At 39.9% G+C, this 22,197-nt stretch overlaps 1 protein-coding gene across 1 annotated transcript; it reads left to right on the top strand.

Moving 5' to 3' along the window:
- The first annotated feature begins 9 nt into the window (after window positions 1-9).
- On the top strand, window positions 10-20,045 carry LOC139154239 (vomeronasal type-2 receptor 26-like). Its single transcript, XM_070728666.1, has 7 exons — window positions 10-135; window positions 887-1,117; window positions 3,891-4,003; window positions 5,700-5,991; window positions 7,574-8,422; window positions 13,219-13,345; window positions 19,141-20,045. The coding sequence occupies exons 1-7, from the start codon at window positions 10-12 to the stop codon at window positions 20,043-20,045; spliced, it is 2,643 nt and encodes an 880-aa protein (XP_070584767.1).
- The last annotated feature ends 2,152 nt before the right edge of the window (window positions 20,046-22,197 follow it).

The following is a 22,197-nucleotide window of genomic DNA, read 5'->3' as shown; positions in this document are numbered from 1 at the left end:
ATTCAATGAATGATACATTCACTGAAGATTATTCAGAAACTAAAACTAGTTCAGAATGAAGTCATTGCAACTCATGGAGACCCTCTTACTACTGATTGCTTTAGCAAAATATCTTCTGAGTACAAAGAAGAAGATGTAAGGTAGAATTTTTTATTGGACAAATGTGATTGGCCACACAAGGAATTTGTCTCCACACAAGGAATTTGTCTCCAATGCAGTTCTCAGTGTACACACAAGCAACAAGTGGTAGTCATAATCAGCATGACTTACAATGATCATAAATCATAGATACAACACTCAGTGATAGTCATAGGATACTAAAGCAATAAACCATGAGATACAATTGCAAGTTAGAGTCATAAGAATTTAAGGAAATAGGTAATGGGATAGATGAGAAATATGATAGGTAATATCACCATATTAGGTGGCTTGACATCCCAGGGCATATGTTTTGGGAATTAATTATTTAACAGAGTGATATAACATGGTGGGAAAAATATCTTTGTGGCTGATTGCCTTGGTGTTCAATTTCTTACAGTAGACATGTCAAACTCAATGACATGCCCACAATGTGGTTAGATCTGGCCCATGGGATGGCCCTAGAAACAACAAAGGGCTGGACCACAATGCCTCAGCACCGGCACAGTTGGATGTTCCCTCTCAGTGTACACATAGGAAGCAACAAATGTGCAGAGACTAATCCCCAGTGAAAGGTCTATGAGGCCATGAAGGTGCTGTGGGGCCATGGAGGTACTGATGGTTGGTGTAGCACTGTTGTTACAAATGCAGGACCTGATGACAAAAAATCATGATGATGTCAAAAAGGAAATTGGAGAAGTAAGAAATGATATGACTGGATAATAAACATGAAGTTTGTCAACATCAGATTCTTAAACACGAACAAAAAATTCAGGAATTAGAAGACAGACTAAAACAAGATCATAAACGCATGGAAGAAATAAACGATAAACTAGTCCAGGCAAATAGGGATCTAGAAAGTACGGTAATTCAGCTAGAAATGGAGAAAGCTAACCACTACCTCCGATTTCAAAATCTAAAAGAGGAAAAGACTGAAGACCTCCCCGATATAATGGAAGAGGAAGATTGTGATCCTCTTGTATAGAGTGCTGGTGAGACCACATTTGGAATACTGTGTTCAGTTCTGGAGACCTCATCTACAAAAAGATATAGACAAAATTGAATGGGTCCAAAAACAGGCTACAGGAATGGTGGGAGGTCTTAAGCATAAAACGTATCAGGAAAGACTTAATGAACTCAATCTGTATAGTCTGGAGGACAGAAGGAAAAGGGGGAACATGATTGAAACATTTTAATATGTTAAAGGGTTAAATAAGGTCCAGGAGGGAAGTGTTTTTAATAGGAAAGTGAACACAAGAACAAGGAGGCACAATCTGAGGTTAGTTAGGAGACAGATTAGAAGTAATGTGAGAAAATATTATTTTACTGAAAGAGTAGTAGATCCTTGGAACAAACTTCCAGCAGACATGGTTGGTAAATCCACAGTAACTGAATTTAAACGTGCCTGGAATAAACATGTATCCATCCTAAGATAAAATACAGGAAATAGTATAAGGGCAGACTAGATGGACCATGAAGTCTTTTTCTGTCGTCAGTCTTCTATGTTTCTATGGGAGGCACGTGCTCCTCCTTGCAACCTCAGAGTCCCTCTTCTTTTTAAGCCTTAACATTTTGGGTTTTTTTATTCCCCTCACCTCACCTTTTTCCTTCAGCAGCGACTATCCTTCTGCTCTTCTACTTGGTTCTACTTACAAACTTTTCTACTTAAGAACCTGGTCATGGAATGAATTCAGTTCTTAAGTAGAGCTATCACTGTATAATACATATGTACATATGTACATACTTATGTACTTACTTACTTACTTACTTACTTACTTACTTACTTACTTACTTATATCTATGTTATGAAAATCTGCCGAGGGATCAAATTAAGCAAGCAATTCCATGCACACTATTCTATTCCATTCGCAGAAGTCATCCCAAAAATTTGGGTCCATTTCTCTTTATGAAACCAATTAAATAGTTCCCCAAATGTTCAGCTATACATAAAAAACTGCAGAGGTCTTGAGGCAATATAATTCATGAAGTACCTATGTTTATGGTGCACTTGAGATTCTAAAATACAGTGATCCCTCGAGTATCGTGAGGGTTACGTTCCAAGACCCCTCGCGATACTCGATTTTTCGCAATATAGTGGTGCGGAAGTAAAAACACCATCTGCGCATGCGTGCCCTTTTTTCATGGCCGCGCATGCGCAGATGGTGTTTTTACTTCCGCACCTGGCCCAGGGAAGGTTCCTTCCGCCGCCCAGCAGCTGATCTGCTCGGCAGCGCCGCAGCAGCGAGGAGCCGAAGATCGGGGTTTCCCCGCCACCCACGCAAAGGGGAAACCCCGATCTTTGGCTCCTTGCTGCTGCCGTGCCCGCTGCTTGTCCGGCCGCCACTTGTCCGGCCGCCGCTTGTCCAGCCGCCGCTTGTCCGGCCGCCACTTGTCCAGCCGCCGCTTGTCCGGCCGCCGCTTGTCCGGCCGCCGCTTGTCCGGCCGCCGCTTGTCCGGCCGCCGCTTGTCTGCCCGCCGCTTGTCCGCCCGCCGCTTGTCCGCCCGCCGCTTGTCCGCCCGCCGCTTGTCCGCCTGCCGCTTGTCCGCTCGCCGCTTGTCCGCCGCTTGTCCGCCGCTTGTCTGGCCACTGCTTGTCCGGACGCCACTAGTCTGCCGCTTGTCCGCCGCTTGTCCGCCGCTTGTCCGCCGCTTGTCCGCCGCTTGTCCGCTGCTTGTCCGCCGCTTGTCCGCCGCTTGTCCGCCGCTTGTCCGCCGCTTGTCCGCCGCTTGTCCGGCCGCCGCTTGTCCGGCCGCCGCTTGTCCAGCCGCCGCTTGTCCGCCCGCCACTTGTCCGGCCACCGCTTGTCTGGCCACCGCTTGTCCGCCGCCTGCCTGCCCGCCTCCCCGCCGCTCAGTGCATGAGAGAGGGAAAGTGAGAAAAAGAGGGAGAGCAAGAGGGGGAGAGATAGAGAAAGAGAGAGAAGGAAAGAAAGAAAGAGATGAGAAAGGAAGGAAGAGAGTGAGAGAGAGGAAGAAAGAGAGAGAGAGAAGAGTGGAGTATTTTTTAATTAATATTTTCTGAAAAATCGCGATATAGCGTTTCGCGAAGATCGAGATCGCGAAACTTGAGGGATCACTGTATACGAAAATTGAAAATTGCCCAAAACTAGCAACTGTCAAGGAAAAATGGAAATGAATGAATGAATGGGTGGGTGGGTGGGTGGGTGGATAATTCTTTTCCTGGCTCTTTCAAAAGTTTTATTCAGTTATTGTTTCTTTTTCCCCCATAAGGGATATTATACACCTGGTGTTCCTCTTATGTTCAGAAAGTAAGAGAGCAGCTGAACTGTGAGAAATATTAATGGCTCGACCTCTGAGAACGTTATAGTGAACCTGGAATTCCAAGCTGGTCATTAGTTCTCCATCAGGTCATAATTATGAAATAACTGTGTTTAATGCTGTCTCTTCCTAGCATAGCTGAAAACATTCCCTTGTGAAAGGAAGATATTTAACTATACTAATGCTTCATCATCTCACTCAGAATTGAAGCTAATGACATTAAGGCATTTATACCTATGGTCATTGATAGAAAATATTAGATAGCTCTGGCTTTAGATGGTTTTGCCTCTTAACTCAGTAGTATTCAAATGTCTATGAAGGAACAAACACTTTGGAAGAAAGCAGGAAATTTTTCAGACAAAGTGACATTTTTTGTGGCCCTAATGATTGGTATACAGACTATGTCTCATGCCTTAAGTAAGGTTTCCACTGATAATTGTCCTGTTGGTAAACCTCTCTTTATTCTCCATAAGTATTATGAGCCCGGCGACTTCATCATTGCAGGCATTTTCTCTCAGATATACATTTTTTCAAGTCCAATCAGCTTTCAAAAACCACCTTCTGAGGAAGGTTTTGATGACCTTGTGTAAGTAGCTTAGGTTTAATACATTATAACATGTTATTTTGACTAATACTTTTAACCTCATTGTTCCTCTCACCATCTTCTCCCACTTATGACTGTTAGGACTATAACATGTTGCTTCTATCCTTATGATGTATATTGATTGTTTCCTGGTATGATTTGATTACTTATTTGTATGCTAAGACTACCATTAAGTGTTGTACCTTATGATTCTTGAGAAATGTATCTTTTCTTTTTATGTATACTGAGAGCATATGCATCAAAGACAAATTCCAATCATATAAAGAATTCCAATAAAGTGCTCTAGTTATTCATGCTATTTATAGAGTTCACCTAAATCTACAATGTGGGGACAAAAAAAATAAGAAAAAAAAAAATAAGGGAAAACATTATAGGGAATCTTTTCAACATTTCATGCAAATCAATCAATCAGAATAGAGCTTAAAAGGACCTTGGAGGTCTTCTAGTTAAACCCCCTAAGCAGGAGACCCTACACCATTTCAGACAAGTGAGTGTTCAGTTTTGTCCTAAAAACCTCCAGTGATGAAGCACCCACAACTTCTGAAGGAAGCTATTCCACTGGTTTATTGTACTCACTGTTAGGAAGTTTTATCTTAATTAACTAAAAGTAAACTTGACTGCAGAAAATACGACTTCAGCAATAGAGTGCTCAATGCTTGAAATGCACTACCTGATTCTGTGATTTCTTCCACAACCCCAAAAACTTTAACCTTAGATTGTCTACAGTTGTCCTCTCCCCATTTCTAAGAGGTCTGTAAGGGGCGTGCATAAGCGCACTATTGTGTCTATCATCCCTGTCCTACTGTTCTATTGTCCCTTTTTAAATCATTACTTTTTACTTATTTTATGTTTATACAAACTACTATCCTATACTTGTTTGACAAACAAATAAACAAACAAACAAATCCAGGTTGCATTCTCTACTTGATTAGTTTCCATCCATTGTTTCTTGTCCTGCCATTTGGTTATTTGGAAAGTAAGTTGATCCCTTCCTCTTTGTGGCAGACTCTCAAATATTGGAAAATTACCATCATATGCTCAAATCTTGCAACCATTCTTCATAAGTTATAGTCTACAAGTTTTTAATCATCTTGGTTGGTCTTCCTTGCACTCCAGAGTCTCAAATCATGTAAATGCTTTTGTTTTCATTTTCATTTCTTAAACTTTGCTAGAGTGGTTCTCAAGATTCTCAGAGATAGAATCACCTACAGGAATGTAAAGATATAAAATGCAAGAATACAATAATGCCCTACTTCACATAAATTTATATTGAAAAAATAGATTACATTTTATTTTTTGCCTAGCATCACCACAATGAGATAGGTTGTATAGATATTTAGCAGTAAATAAAATGAATGATATGGGTAGATATCAAATATTGTAAATATATAAATAAGACAAGAAAGATCTTGCAATAGCTCTTAACATTTTCGTGTTTCAGTAATATCCCTAAATATAATACAGTATGCTTCAAACTGGTTTCTGAAACTATAAGAATAATTCATTAGTTTTATGTGTGAATATAACTTCACAAGTTCCAAAATGTGTTATATGCAGTTGACTTGAAGTTCTTTGTATGTCATAGATCAACTTTTTTAAAATAGCAGTCTATTTAAGTAGATTGAAAATTTCCATCTAAAAAAGAGATTTAACCTGAAACTATTTTTTAAAAATACAGGATGTTTACTCATAATTACCAGCATATCCTTGCCTTGGCATTTGCTGTGAAGGAAATCAATGAGAATGCCCAAATCCTACCCAATATTAGTTTTGGCTTCCATATTTTAAACAGCCATTTCTTTGCAAGATGGACATATCTTGCCTCAATGGAATTACTATCTACAAAGGACAAATTCATCCCCAACTATAAATGTGATATTCACAATAACATTTTGGGAGTCATTGGAGGACCCAATTCTGAAGTCTGTCTGCACATGACAAATATCCTGAGTACTTACAAAGTACCACAAGTAAGTTGTAAGCATTGAAATACCTACAGGAAGAATTGCATTCCTTACATTTAAATATGATCTTAAATATGCACGCCAGAAAATTGATATCTGATTTTAAAGATGCATGACTCTTTTTCTTTTCTGAAAAACCAACTTGGTGAATGTTTAATCTGTGTTTGCAGGTGAAACTATTCCTATTATAAACTCATTATGTATCTACTTATCACTCACTGTGTCAAACCATGCTGATATCCCAGGAATTCATGTGCTTAACAGCCTTAATTGAAGGACTTTGAAAATTGTAGTATTTCTTTGCCATACTTAGATGAATCAGAAAGTAAGATAGTTCAAATGACCATAGGCTTATTACGTGCTAACTCACTCTCTGAAAAAATCAGAACAACTAAGAGCAAATCAAATTGGTGATTGATAAAAGTCATCAAGATTCAAGGTGGGCTGGATTTAGATCTCTTGTGAGTATGAACTGGCTTGAAACTGATGACATGCTTGACCCTGCCCTTGGGCTCAGTTTGCTGTAATACTAATATTGAGGAAAGATATTTATAGATAGAATGTTTGCTTTTACACTCCTTTGTTTGTTTGTTTGTTTGTTTGTTTTGTCTAGTACATAATGTGGGTATATGAAGATATAATCATATTAATATACATGAATAAAATATTAGGAAAAAAAACATTAGAAATAATAGTATTCATATACATTATGCTAGTAAAACATAAAGAGACAATAGGACAGGGGAAGGAAAGCACGCTGGCACACTTATGCACGCCCCTTACTGACCTCTTAAGAATCTGGAGAGGTCAACAGAGGACAGTCTAAGGGTAAAATTTTGTGGGTTAGGAGATGGCACTACAGAGTCTGGTAGTGAATTCCATGCTTTGACCACTTGATTACTTAATTAAGTCGTACTTTTTGCAGTCGAGTTTGGAGCAGTTTACATTGAGTTTGAATCTGTTGTATGCTCCTGTGTTGTTGAGGTTAAAGCTGAAGTAGTCATTGACAGGACGTTGTAGCATATGATTTTATGGGCTATGCTTAGATCAGGTTTTAGGTGATGTAGTTCTAAGCTTTCTAGACCCAGGCTTGTAAGTCTAGTTTCATAGGGTATTCTGTTGCGAGTGAAGGAGTGAATGACTCTTTTGGTAAAGTATATTTGGACATTTTCTAGGGTGCTTATGTCCGAGATGTTGTGTGGGTTCCAGACTGATGAGTTGTATTCAAGAATGGATCTGGCAAAAGTTTTGTAAGCTTTGGTTAGTAGTGTGAGATTGTCAGAGCAGAAACTATGTAGGATTAGGTTAACAACTCTTGAAGCCTTTTTGGTGATGTTGTTGCATTGGGCTTTGGCATTTAGGTTATTTGATATGAGTATTCCAAGCTCTTTTACAGAGTGAGGGTTGTTTGTAAGGTCTTGTTTATTCAGTTTATATTTGGTGTTCTGATTCTTTTTGCCAATGTGAAGGACAGAGCAAAATAAAGGTGAATGGAGAACCTTTTTCCAATGCCTAACCTTTCAAATGAACTTATCATAAGATTGATTGTAATAATGAATCACCTTCTTCCATGCTTTTCCATCCTAAGATAATTTATGGGTCATCTCCAATAATAGAAGACAAAACCAAAGAAGGTTTCTTCCACCAGATGTTCCCAAATGGGACCCATCAATATATGGGAATCCTAGATTTGCTGCTGCATTTCAAATGGACCTGGATTGGTGTAGTTGCATATAACGATGACAATGGAGAAATATTTAAGCAGAATATACTTCCCATTTATTCTCAGCATGGTATCTGTGTGGACTTCTTAGAAACCATGCCAAAAATGTCCTTTTCAGGTGCTGTAGCTGAAGCAGCGATGGAATGGTTTTCAACTTCACGTGTTGTCACAGGAAGTACTGCCAATACTGTTATTATACAAGGTGAACTACACACTATTAGTGTCTTAAGATCTATTTTCCACTTTGCACAATTTTCTGATATAGCCATTGAGAGTCGAGTGTGGATCATGACAGCCCAGATGTATTTTGCTTCTCCTGGTTTTCTAAGAGATTGGGACATACATTGCCTCCATGGAGCTCTGTCCTTTGCAATCCACACAAATTATCCTAGAGGATTCCAGAACTTTCTGCAAAAAAGAAATCCTGTTTCAGAAAATAGAGACAACTTTATTAGAGTCTTGTGGAAAGACGCATTTGATTGTGATTTCTCAAATTCCCCTATGGAAGAGAAAAATATCTGCACTGGTGAGGAAAAGTTGGAAAATTTACCTGTGACCCTCTTTGATACAAGCATGTCTGGTCACAGTTACAGCATCTACAATGCAGTGTACATTATGGCTCATGCTTTGCAAGAAATAACTTCATCCAAGACAAAAGAGAGAGCAAAGGTGAAAGAGAGAGCAAAAGATCGATTAAATCAGGAACCATGGCAGGTATTTTGCAGAACAATGTAGAAGAATTTCAGTCAATATTTCTTTCTTCTAAATAATTTTTGAGGGTTTTCCCCCTATTTGTGTATGTTTTTAATATTAGCATAAAGAAATAGAGCTTCAAATGCATTTTCCCCTACTGCTAATCTTCTATACAATGTGTAGGTGCATTACTACAAAATTTGCCTCACATCAATTTGAGGGAGTAAAGCCAGTTTGGTCTAGTGATTAAGGCACCAGACCAGAAAGCAAAAGACCATGAGTTCAAGTCCCACCTTAACCACCTTGGGGTCTCTCTCTCTCTTTTTCTCTCAACTCACCTCACCTCACAACATTGTTGTGGAAAAAAATAGGAAAAAAGTGTGTTGGATTTGTTCACCTCCTTGAGTTGTTTGCACAGATAATAAAAATGGTAAACAAATAAATAAAATAAAAATCAGTAGTATGGTTTTTTAAAGAAAAAAAGACAATAGATTAATCTGGACTAAAGATACCTACTTATTCATTTTTTATTTTTTTAATAAAAGGCTTTATTTGAACAGTTAAAACACACAGAATCCATAAACATACTTACAATCATACATAGGTATAGATACCTTCTTATTCAAATGTGTCACCTCAGAATTTCTTTTTTATTATTATTTTAAATTTTTATTTTAATGTCTTCATCTTCATACATATATCAAAGCAAATACCATACACACATATCCATAACATATCTTATTACCACTTTCTAGCTAGTCTCTTTTATACTCATGTCAACATCTCTATATTTATAAGTTATCAGCCTGTTTATATTTCTTTTCCTCACTCTCCTCCTACTCTCTCCATTTCTCCCACCTGCCTTTCATACCCGTTCTCCATCCTTCCTTCCTTCCTCTCTCTACCTCACCTCTACCTCTCTATACCTACTTCCTCTCTCTCCCTCTGAACCTTCCCTTAAATGGTTTTAGTTCTAATAAATTTTATATTAAACAAACTGATAATATATTACTAACTAATTATATTCCTTTAGTTTCACATCCTTCATAGTATTTTTCTTAATAAAATCCATTCTCTCATCCATATCAATACTGCTGCATGGTAATAAATCTCCCAATTCAGCAGTCCAAATCCCCCTCTAGTCCTAGCATCTTGAAGCAATTTTAAATTTATTATCACTCTCTTTTTTTTTGCCAAACAAACTTTGAGATCATTATATTAATCTCTTTAAAAGAGGTTTTCTCTATTTTTATTGGAATTGTCAAAAATAAGAGTAAACAAGGTAATATGTTCATTTTAACCAACACAATTCTGCCCATCAATGATAGATGAAGTTTTTTCCATTTATCCAAATCCTTCTTTGTGAGTGACATAGGGGAAGGTTTGGTAGGGAAGATTTGCTTATTTGCCGATCAGTCTAAAGTGTGCAATAGGATTGATATTCCTGGAGGCATCTGTAATATGGCAAATGATTTAGCTTTACTAGATAAATGGTCAGAGCAATGGAAACTGCAGTTTAATGTTTCCAAATGTAAAATAATGCACTTGGGGAAAAGGAATCCTCAATCTGAGTATTTTATTGGCAGTTCTGTGTTAGCAAAAACTTCAGAAGAGAAAGATTTAGGGGTAGTGATTTGTGGCAGTCTCAAAATGGGTGAACAGTGTGGTCAGGCAGTAGGAAAAGCAAGTAGAATACTTGGCTGCATAGCTAGAGGTAAAACAAGCAGGAAGAGGGAAATTGTGATCCCACTATATAGAGCGCTGGTGAGACCACATTTGGAATACTGTGTTCAGTTCTGGAGACCTCACCTACAAAAAGATATTGACAAAATTGAACCGGTCCAAAGACGGGCTACAATAATGGTGGAAGGTCTTAAGCATAAAACTTATCAGGAAAGACTTATTGAACTCAATCTGTATAGTCTGGAGGATAGAAGAGAAAGGGGGGACATGATCGAAACATTTAAATATGTTAAAGGGTTAAATAAGGTTCAGGAGGGAAGTGTTTTTAATAGGAAAGTGAACACAAGAACCAGGGGGCACAATCTGAGGTAAGTTGGGGAAAAGATCAGAAGCAACATGAGAAAATATTATTTTACTGAAAGAATAGTAGATTCTTGGAAAAAACGTCTGGCAGACGTGGTTGGTAAACCCACAGTAACTGAATTTAAACATGCCTGGGATAAACGTATATCCATCCTAAGATAAAATACAGGAAATAGTATAAGGCAGACTAGATGGACCATGAGGTCTTTTTCTGCCATCTATCTTCTATGTTTCTATGTTTCTTCTCTATTTGTTTCCTTAACTTTATGTAATTATCTTCTTAGATTATCATATGGCACCTCAGCCTTTTTTGTTAATATTACCATACTGCCACAATAGCTCACTGAAAATGTCTTCTCCTTCTCCATTTTCTCCTTCTCCCTCTCCTTCTAGTTATTCTTCTTCTCCTTCTTTGAATTGAAATAAGTGCTATTAGCATATTTTACATGTTTAATATCAATCACTGCAGCAATGCATTTTTTTCCTAGACCATTATCCAGGGTTTTTAACTGTGAAAACTGTATCATGTCGTCATTTTCTCTCTACTTTTTCCATAATTAGTTCCATAGATTCATAAGAAGTACTTTCTTTGAAAATAGTGCTGGTGAAAATATTTCCTTTGATAACAAGGGACATTTAATTGCTGGATTTGATATTTTCAGCTGGGTCACATATCCAAATAACACATTCACTAAAGTCAAAGTTGGATGGATAGACCCAGACCCTTCCACTTCTAAACCGCTCAGCATTGATGATGATTCTATTAAATGGCCCACAAGATTTTACCAGGTGCATATTTTATTGTTTGTTTGTTTGCTTGTTTGCTTGCTTGCTTGTTTGCTTGTTTGTTTGTTAGACTTCTGTGCCGCCCTCCTTGAAGCGAGTCAGGGCCATGTGCAACATAATGTACAACATGTATGAAGAAATTCAATAATTCTTAAAAACAATTATTTATAAAATCGTAAAAAAACCTCATGTGCAGTAATTCCCATTCATTCAATTCAATTATCTGCAACAGCGGCCGGAGACAATCTTTTCTCTCCTGGCCCCTTCAGAGCTTTACGAAAGACAAGGAAGGAGTTGGTTCCAGAGGGATGGAGCTACCACAGAGAAGGCTCTTCCCCTAGGCTCTGCCAGATGACATTGTCTGGAGAAGGCCAACTTTGTGGGACCTAACCAGTCACGGGCGTGCATGAGGCAGGAGAAGGTCCTGTAGGTAATCAGGTCCAAACCCATGTTGGGCTTCGTAGGTCATAACCAGCATTTTGAATTGTGCCCAGAGACCAGTGCAGCTCACAGAGTGATGTTGAAATGTGGGCAGATCTTGGAAGCCCCACAATAGCTTGCACAGCTGCATTTTGCACAATTTGCAGTCTCTGAACACTCTTCAAAGGCAGCCCCATGTAGAGAGCATTGTAGTAATTGAACATTTTGTACAGATCTGGAGATAGTTTAATAATTTACATTTTGAATATTCAAAAATTGTTGACTTATATTTTGAATTGGAATGTACTGTTTAGATTTGTGCTTAATTAGATGCCTGATAATTGTGACCTTTAATACCATTCTAGACAAATGGAGACTAGAGCACAGAATAATAGAGTTGGAAGGAAGGCATCTTGAAGGTCTTCTAGTCCAAGCAAGAGACCCTATAATATTTCACACAAGTGGCTAACCAACCTCTTCTTTAAAACCCTCAGTGTTAGAGCACCCACAACAATTTAAAGAGGCAAGTTGTTCCATTGATTAATTGTTCTAACTATCAGGAAATTTTAAAAAAACAGAAAGTTCAGCATGCATCTTTGCTTGATACCTTTTTTGATTTTCAGAAGCACTGGTGAAATGGCCCAGATGACCAGGGGGTGGTAAAAATGTTTGTGGTTTATGATATTGGAAGTTTATTTGATTTAAATATTAAATATAGTTTAAGGGCTTACTTGCTCAACTTATAGTATTTGGATTTGATCCACTACCTTTGTTATAGGAATAGTTGCCAATCAAGTATTACTTTGGTAAAATTCATCTTCCTTTTCCTAGAATATATAAGAAAGCTGAAATAATTAAAAGGAGAAAGAGACAATTATACGGTAACCAAAAGTACTTAAAAGTAAACACTAATATGTACATTAAACCTTCATATCTTTTAATGAATGAAAGAGATGAATGAATGCATTAATTAATTAATTAAAATTAAATTAAAGCCATGGAATTATTCCATAGATGTATACACTCTGGTTGAAAGAATATTTTTTATTCCTTTGGGTGAACTTTATTTGAAAGGCCAACATGGTCATAGTATATCGTCATAGTTAGCCTTCCCCAGGTCCCATCAGCTAGACAATGTCATCTGGTGGAGCCTAGGGAAGAGCCTTCTCTGTGGCTCTGGTCCTATGGAACGAGCTCCCCTAAGAGATTCACACTGCCCCAATCTTCCTGTCTTTCATAAAACTTTGAAGACTCACCTCTGCTGGCAGGCTTGGAGCCACTGAAATTTTAATGTTTTGCCCTGGCTAAGGAATGAATATACAATGAATGATGCATGAATGTGTTTGTTTAACACTGGATATTTTTTTAGATTGTAGTTTCATTTAGATTTCTAATATGTTTATATTACCTTTGTTGTAAGCAACCCTGAGTCTCAGGAGAAGGGCAGCATAGAAATTGAATGAATGAATGAATGAATGAATGAAAGAATGAATAAATAAATAAATAAATAAATAATTTTTTAAAATACCAGATTGAGTCCTCATTTTATGAATCTCTATTTACAGAAAATACCACGTTCCATGTGCAATGACCATTGTGATTCAGGTTCAAGTAGGAGAGAAATTGAAGGAAAGCCATTTTGCTGCTATAAGTGCTTTGCATGTCCAGAAACGAAGGTGGCAAGAGAGAAAGGTAAGACATTATTTTTATTTATTATTTATTTATTTATTTATTTTGTCCAATACATAATACACATTGAAGAGAATAGATATGTAATAATATAAATAAAGAAAAGAATAAAAGAAAAGATATAAAAAAATATAGGTGAACATATTTGAAAGGAAGAAAAGATAAATGAGATAAGGAGAGACAATTGGACAGGGGATGGAAGGCACACTGGTGCACTTATGCACGCCCCTTACTGACCTCTAAGGAACCTGGAGAGGTCAATCATGGATAGTTTAAGGGGAAAATGTTGGGGGTTAGGGGTTGACACTACTGAGTCAGGTAATGAGTTCCACGCTTCAACAACTTGGTTGCTGAAGTCATATTTTTTACAGTCAAGTTTGGAGCGGTTAATATTAAGTTTGAATCTGTTGCGTGCTCTTGTGTTGTTGCAATTGAAGCTGAAGTAGTCATTGACAGGTAGAACGTTGCAGCACATGATCTTGTGGGCAATACTTAGATCGTGTTTTGGCGACATAGTTCTAAGCTTTCTAGACCTAGGATTGATAGTCTGCTTTCGTAGGGTATTCTGTTTCGAGTGGAGGAGTGAAGGGCTCTTCTGGTGAAGTATCTTTGGACATTTTCAAGGGTGTTGATGTCCAAGATGTGGTATGGGTTCCAGACAGATGAACTGTATTCAAGGATGGGTTTGGCAAAAGTTTTGTAGGCTGTGGTGAGTAGCGTGAGATTGCCAGAGCAGAAGCTGCGTAGGATCAGGTTAAAACTCTAGAAGCCTTTTTGGCGATATTGTTGCAGTGGGCTTTGGCACTTAGATCATTTGATACTAGTATTCCAAAGTCATTTACTCAGTGGGAGTTGGCTGTGAGATTTTGTTTATTCAGTTTATATATGATTCTTTTTACCGATGTGGAGGGTAGAACATTTGCTGGTTGATATTTGAAGTTGCCATGTGTTAGACCAATGTGAGACAAAGTCAAGGTCTTTTTGGAGAGTAGATGTGTTGTCCGTGGTGTTGAAAAGTTTTACATCGTTGGCGAAAAGAACACAGTTGCTTGTGATATGATCGCAGAGGTCGTTGATGTAGAGAATGAATAGATTAGGACCTAGTACGCTACCTTGGGGAACACCACTTTTAACTGGGACAGGGGTGGAAATGGCGCTTCCAATTTTGACAACTTGTTGCCTGTTTGACAGGAATGCAGTAATCCAGCTGTGGAGGAATCCTGAGATGCCATAGGATTTGAGTTTTAGGAGTAGTTAGTCATGGACCACTGAATCAAAGGCTTTGCAAAAGTCAATATAAATTGCATCAATGGATTTTCCTTGATCTAGGTGGGTAGTCCATATGTTTTTGCAGTGAAGTAGTTGAAGGTTGCAGGATAATTTATTTCTGAATCCAAATTGTTTGTTAGAGAGTAGGTTATTAGATTCTAAGTAAAGGGTGACCGATTGATTTATAATTGATTCCATGACTTTACATGAGATGCAGCATAGCGAAATTGGTCTGTAGTTGTCAACGAGAGAAGGGTCTCCTTTTTTGAAGATGGGGATGACTACTGATTTCGACCACAGCTTAGGAAGTGTGCTGGTCCTGAAGGAATTTTGAAAGATGATGCTTAGTGGTTCGGCTAAAGCTGAAGAAAGTTTTTTTAGGAAGTATGTGCAAAGACCATCTGGTCCAACTGATAGTGAAGGTTTAAGGTCTCGGATTGCTTTTTCAACACGGTCTATAGTGAAGTCTACTTGGGTTAGGTCGTTGAGAGAGTTTGAGGTGTGATTTGTGAAGATGGGGGATGTCCAATCAGAGTCGAGGTCTGCCCGGATCTAAGCAACTTTATCAGCGAAAAATGAGTTAAACTCCTCAGTACTGCTCTGCAAGGGCTCCCCAACTCCCCCCTGGTTCAGAAGGGAGTAGGTCACCCTAAACAGAGCGGCCAGGTGGGATTCCGCTGATGCAATCAAGGTGGCATGATACGCGCATCTTACCGCCTTGAGCACCACTTTGTAAGTCTTAATATGAGCTCTTACAAGGGTTTGGTCGGATTCGGATTTACTCTTCCTCCATCACTTCCCTAGATGTCTCTTCTAGCGTTTGAACTTCCGGAGCTCCTCAGTAAACCAAGAAGCCCTCCGGGGTCTAGTTCCACAGACAGGTCGCAACGGCGCAATTCGCTCAAGAGCCTCCATCACAGCCCTATTCCAGGCCACGGCGAGAGACTCTGCCGAGCTATGGATGAGTTAAGCTGTTAAAACCCCAAGCACCCTCTGAAAGTCCTCTGTGTCCATCAGGCATCTGGGGTGGAACCACCTAGTCGGTTCCGCCTCCCTGAATGGGAGGTTTGGAGCCAGGAAATCAAGCCGCAGTAGAAATGGTCTGACAATGACAAAGGCAACACTTCTTAGCCCCTTTGTCTCAGACCATTACTCAGTTTCTCCGAGAGGAATACCATGCCAGGTGCATGTCCCCCCTTGTGAGTCAGACTCTTAACTACTTGAGTCAGTTCCATGGCTGTCATGACTCTAAGTTGGCAGAGTTCCAGAAAAGTTAGAGTCAGTGAGAGTGTTATTGCCTCTGGATCAGTAGTGGGTTCTAAAATCTGTTGCTACCGGTTAGCATGCACACTTGCATGTGTGAGCAATGCTTCTATGCATACAACTTGGGAATCCTTCTTGACCCAAAGCTGAGGCTAGGACAACATCTCTCAGCTGTGGCGAGGGGAATGTTTGCCCAGTTTGCACTGCCTGGTGCACCAGTTTGGACAGGGAGTCTCTCACAGTCACATTGAGGCTCGATTACTGCAATGTGCTCTCTATGGGGCTACATTTAAAGAATGTTTGGAGTTAGTCCAAAATGCAGCAACACAAGCTGTTTTGGGTTTACCAAGGTATACCCATGTACAATGAAGGGCTACCAATTTTTTTACTACCACACTGTGGGCATGGCTTTTGCAGGATGCCCTGCATTTTCTTTCAACATCTTTCAGTGCAGATTGGGTGATCTGGGGTGGAGCTCCATTTTTGCTACTCCATTATGTCCCCTCCCTCATCCAGGCAGCAGCCCACCCCTGCCCATATACAGTAGTACCTCTAGATACGAGCTGCTCCACATGCGAGTATTCCAAGTTACGAACCAAGATGCGAGCAAAATTTCTGTTTGACACCCGAGCTCAAATTCAGGATACGAGACGAGCTTCCACTAGGTGGCGCAAGAATTCCTTGTTTCAAGTTATCTCGGCACGAAAAACAAAGTCTAAAGGCATTCGTTCGAGATGTGAGTTGATCGACATATGAGCTCGGGTTTGGAACAAATTAGACTCGTATGTCGAGGTACCACTGTATCACCATAACTCTGTGAGCTGCATTGGCTACCAATTGGTCTCTGAACACAATTTAAAGTGTTGATTATTACATACCCTACATGGTTTAGGACAAGACTACTTATGGGACTGTCTCCTTCCTCATGTATCCAAGTGGCCAGTCAGATCCCAGAGAGTCAGCCTTCTCCAGGTCCCATCAGCAAAGCAATGTTGCCTGGTGGGGCCTAGGGGAAGAGCCTTCTATGTGACCCTTTGGAATCAACTCTCTCCAGAGATTTGTACTTCCCCCACCCTCCTGGCCTTTTGAAAGGTTTTTTTAAAAAAATCTTTGCTTACAGGCCTGGGGCTGTTTAGCATTTACATTCTGCTCCCTCTAATAATATGATTCTGATTGGGATGAATTTTGGATTAATGGGTTTAAATCAATGTTCCCTCTAATTTTTTTTCGGTGTGGGCGGAAAAGTATAGTGTCTGAGCGACAGTCCCTTTGGGACTGGGCGGCATAGAAGAATAAATAAATAAATTAAATAAATTAAATAAATAAATAAATAAATAAGAAAAAAATTCCCTTCTTTTTTTATTAAAAGAAATTAATAATAAAACAAAACCAAAATCTATTACTATTATTATCTTCTCTTTTTCCATCCCTGTCTCCTCCCCCCTTGTGTGTGTGTGTGTGTGTGTGAACTCTTGAACCATTTCCAATTAGAGGTGAGCTATTGGAAATGGTTCAAGAGTTCACACACACACACACACACACACACACACACACAACCGCTGGGGTTTTTTTTCTCTGTTATTGTTTGGGTGCTTTTTACCATATGCTTTAAATCAAGAGTCATTTTTCTTTCTTTCTCTCTCCCCCTCTTGCTCTCTCTCTCTTTTTCTCACTTTCTCTTTCCCTTTCTCTCGTTTTCTTTTTTCTTTCTCTCTCACTCAGAAAGAGTGGCTGCATCTTTTTCCCCAAATGCTTTCTTATTCTACTAAGGCCTGATCTGAATGATAGAAAATCTCTCTTGCTTTCTTTCTCTTCTCTCTCTTGCTAACTCTCTCCCCTTTCTCTCTCTCTTTCTCTTTCACTTTCTCTCTCCCTCTCTCTCTGTCAGCGAGGGGGCTGAGAGAGCGCTTTTTCTGAGCGCTTAGGGAACGCCTGCCCTGCCTCTACTGCAGCCCCCTTGCTGGAAGTCTGGGACGAAAGGGCTCCCAGCGAAGGGGCTGCGAGAGGGGCGGGGCGGGTATTCCTGAAGCCCATGGAGAAAGCCCTCTCTCGCAGCCCCCTGGCTGGGAGCACTTTCGTCCTGAGAAGCCGAAGCCGCAGCCGCTGTGAGAGGGGGAGAGAGAAAGAGAGAGAAGTCGCGCCCCAAGGCAGGAGGTGGCAGCGGAGGAGAGGGGGCGGATCGCGCCCCAAGGCAGGAGATGGGTAGAGGAGGAGAGGGGGAGGATCGCGCCCCAAGGCAGGAGGTGGCAGCAGAGGAGAGGGGGCGGATCGCGCCCCAAGGCAGGAGGCGGCAGAGGAGGAGAGGGGGTGGATCGGGCAGGTGGGGGGCAGGGCCGAGAAGCCAGGGGAGCATTTGGCCGGAGGCACCGTGGGGAGGCAGGGGCGGCCGAGGCTCCCTTTCCTCCTACTGCCGCACCTCCCTGCCCCTGACCCCCCCCCCCCCGCGGGCTGGCAGGGGTATGGGGAGCGCACGCCCATGGAAAAGGGCGTGCGCAGGGTATTTTGGGATTTTAATATTTGGGTTTTATGGCTGGGATTTTATAATTTTATATTTTGTATTGATTTTATTGTGTAAGCTGCCCTGAGTGCCCTGGAGAAGTGCAGCCTATAAGTTCAAACAAGCAAGCAAGCAAGCAAACAAACAAACAAATAAATGCATAAAAGCATCCCAGGTAGGTGGTCAGAGCCTCCAATCGCTATTACTACCAATTTGCAAAACCAGGACAAATCAAGAGTAACCACCACTGCTTTGGATACTCATTTTATTGGCCTTGGAAGGATTGAAGGCTTAGTCAATCTTGAGCCCTATCAGGATTGAACTGCTGACTATCGACAGACTTAGCCTGCCGTACTGTATTTAAATTACTGCATCAACATCTAAAGATACAAATAATTCTGGTGAAAAAGGAATAGATCTTATGAGCAACCACTGGTTTTTAGAATGAAAGTTTTACCTCAATAAACATGGGATGTGTTGCTATATTTAAATTGAATTAAATCCTTTTGCTTCGATATTAGCTGTCTCCCATTACATATACATTCTAATTTATATAATTTCTTCTATATAATTTATATATCTATAGTTGACCATATTACAGAAGTGGTTTATTAGTGCCTTCAGTCTGTCCAGTAGCTTTATAAATCTCAGGCAATTTCCTACTGAAACATTAAGAAGTGGTGCACCATCTACTATACTTCAGTTAATAATGTATCTCAATTTATGAAGAATCTTCTACATGTAGTAACAGCATTTTTTTTTTTTGCAGATATGGATGATTGCATACCATGTCCAGAAGGACAATATCCAAACAACAACCATGACTCATGTCTTCCAAAACAGATAGTTTTTCTGTCTTATGAAGACCCATTAGGGAGCAGTTTGGCCGCTACTGCAATTGCCTTTGCTTGCATTGCCACTGTGGTGCTTGGGATCTTCATCAAATACCAGGACACTCCCATAGTCAAGGCCAACAACCGGAACATCACCTACCTTCTTCTTATCTCCCTTGTGCTATCATTCCTTTGCAGTTTATTATTCATTGGAAAACCTGAAAAGGTGACTTGCCTTTTGCGACAAACTGCTTTTGGGATTGTCTTCTCAGTAGCCATTTCTTGTATATTGGCAAAAACCATCATTGTGATTTTAGTTTTCATGGCTTCAGTACCAGGATCCAAGATGAAGAGATGGCTGGGCAAACAATTAGATAATTACATTGTTGTTTCCTGTTTCCTCGTTCAAGTTGTTATTTGCATTGTATGGCTTGCAATCTCACCCCCATACTCAGATGCTGATATGAACTTAGTAGCAGATGAAATCATCTTGGGATGTAATGAAGGTTCTACTGTCATGTTTTACTGTGTCTTGATCTACCTGCTTTTCCTTGCCATTGTTGGTTTCAGTGTGGCTTTCCAAGCACGGCATTTACCAGACAGTTTTAATGAGGCCAAGTTTATCTCCTTTAGCCTGTTGTGTTTTTGCAGTGTCTGGTTATCATTTATTCCAACATATCTGAGTACCAAGGGGAAATATATGGTAGCAGTAGAGATCTTTTCTATTCTCTCTTCCAGTGCAGGGTTACTTGGCTGCATCTTTTTCCCCAAATGCTTTCTTATTCTACTAAGGCCTGATCTGAATGATAAAAAGCAGTTGATTAGAGGCAAGAAAGAATAAGTATAATTCCATATTTTTTTCAGTAAGAAAAACTCCTATATTGTCATATTTATTCACTAAAGATCATTAAAACTGGAACCACTTCACAATGAAGATGGACAAAAATACCTGAAGGTGTGCCTCGCACGACACCATATGGGATGATGTTTGGCTATTCAACCTAGTTCTTGGGGGAGGGATTTGGGGAAACTTTCTATATGTAATTTGTCTACCTTTTGTTTCAGATCTTGCTTTTTTTTTATTGCTATCATTTCAGTAAAAGTACCTCTTCTCTACAAACATGAAATTGAGGGATTTCTTTCTTGGGTTCTGAATGTAGGCATGCCTGAAATTAAGCAAGATCTGCTTTATCAACCAACACGGAGATCAATTCTACCATGGGGGCTGAGCAAAGAATGTCTAACCAGGGCAGCAATCTTGAGCATATGGGAGCTGCTGGGTTGAACACTCCCCCTCCAGTCTCATTATGATTGAGAGGAGACTGAGTGCCTGTCAGAGTTGCAGCTTGAGGAGAAACTAGTCTGAGCCAAATGGTTATTGGGCATAGGATGAATGGAAATTCCAAAGGAGTTTCCCTTTGGAGTAACTGCTGCAGAGAGGCTGCCTAACAGGAAGCTGACAAAGGAAACCTTCTACTGATCCAGGCTCTGCATCTTCTGCATAAAGCTTTTGAAAGTCAGAGAACTTGTGAAAGGTATGCCTTGCCAGTGGGTGAAGAGGCATGGAGGGAACTGAAGCCTCTGCAAAGGCAGAAGTGTGTCAGGCCAAAGCCGTCATTTGGAGTTGCAGACTTTGGTCTGCCACAGTAAAATAGTATTGGGAGGTATTGTTGCATGAAAGGTAAAGTTACTAGCCACAACAAATTCATTTCTTAAAGTCCAAGATCATCCTTTGTTCTGCACCAGCAGACGTAAGGAGGAGGTCGATGGAATCCCTGCAACTGGACTGGTCCTCGTGATGAATTTGTGGGTGTGGGGACAAGGGATGAACCTTAACTTGGGTGGGGCACTGGAAGGAAGTTAGCATCATGATGGCAACAGTGTAATCAACATGGTCATTGGGACTGATTTGGCGGCATACATATCCAATAAATAATAATAATAATAACATGGCTCAGTTAATAAATTGAACCTTGGATGAGAGATTTGGACTGGAATCTGATTTATTTCTCAGATGCTATTTGGGGCACTAACAAAGTGATTGCTTTAGCTTAGCCAGAGCCAGCTTAGACTGCAAGCATTCAAGCAACTGCTGCAATCCAGGCCCCTCCAGTGGCTTGTGGAGGCACCAAATTCCAAAGGTTCCTCAGCTGGGAATAAAGTCTGTAGGGGATCCCAGAGAGGGGCATGGCCATTTGCCCCGATGAAACAGAGTTCCCCGAACTCCTGCGGGGGAATGTCTGAACCCCCATCATCTGGGGGTGCTGATTCTTTTGAATCAGACCAGAGCATCCCTGAAGGGGAGGTGAAAAGGGGGGCTTGGCAGACAAGTCTAGAGCCTCCCCTGACAAAGATATGGAATGGCTTCAGTCACCATAGCCGAGGCTTTGGCTGCATGTAAGAAAGATTGAATATGATTCAATCAGTATTAAATACTGTGCTGGAGGAAGAAGAAAGGAAAATTAAGAGACTTGATGAGTTTTCTTCCCAAAAAGAATTTTACACAAGAATTTCTTTGATGATTAAATATAGAAGATTGACAGCAGAAAAAGACCTCATGGTCCAGCTAGTCTGCCCTTATACTATTTCCTGTATTTTATCTTAGGTTGGATTTATCCCAGGCTTGTTTAAAACCCTGCTGTGGTCCTCGGGTCTTTTTAGACCAGAAGCGAAATTTATTTTCGGGTAATTTTTTTTATTTTTCAATTTCCAATCACGTGTACAGAAAAAAAGATACCATTAATTTCAAATTAATTTACAATATATCATTTTTACGATTTCGGTATACACAGATTAACCAATGCTACCTCCTTACAATTTAACATCTGAACCAAAAAATAATTATTCCAATTCCTTATATGATAAGAATTTTTTTTAAAAAAAACTGTTAGCCAATATCCATTTTAGGCTGTTGCTATTCTTAATCACATCAAATTAATTAGATCAATATGTTTCAATTTTCTCAAAATCTCCTCCATATCAATTTTCATATA

The sequence above is a fragment of the Erythrolamprus reginae genome, chromosome Z, assembly GCF_031021105.1.
Source record: "Erythrolamprus reginae isolate rEryReg1 chromosome Z, rEryReg1.hap1, whole genome shotgun sequence".
Lineage (NCBI taxonomy): Eukaryota > Metazoa > Chordata > Lepidosauria > Squamata > Dipsadidae > Erythrolamprus > Erythrolamprus reginae.
The sequence above is the reverse complement of the archived record's forward strand: the minus strand, read 5'-3'. Positions and strand labels throughout refer to the sequence as shown.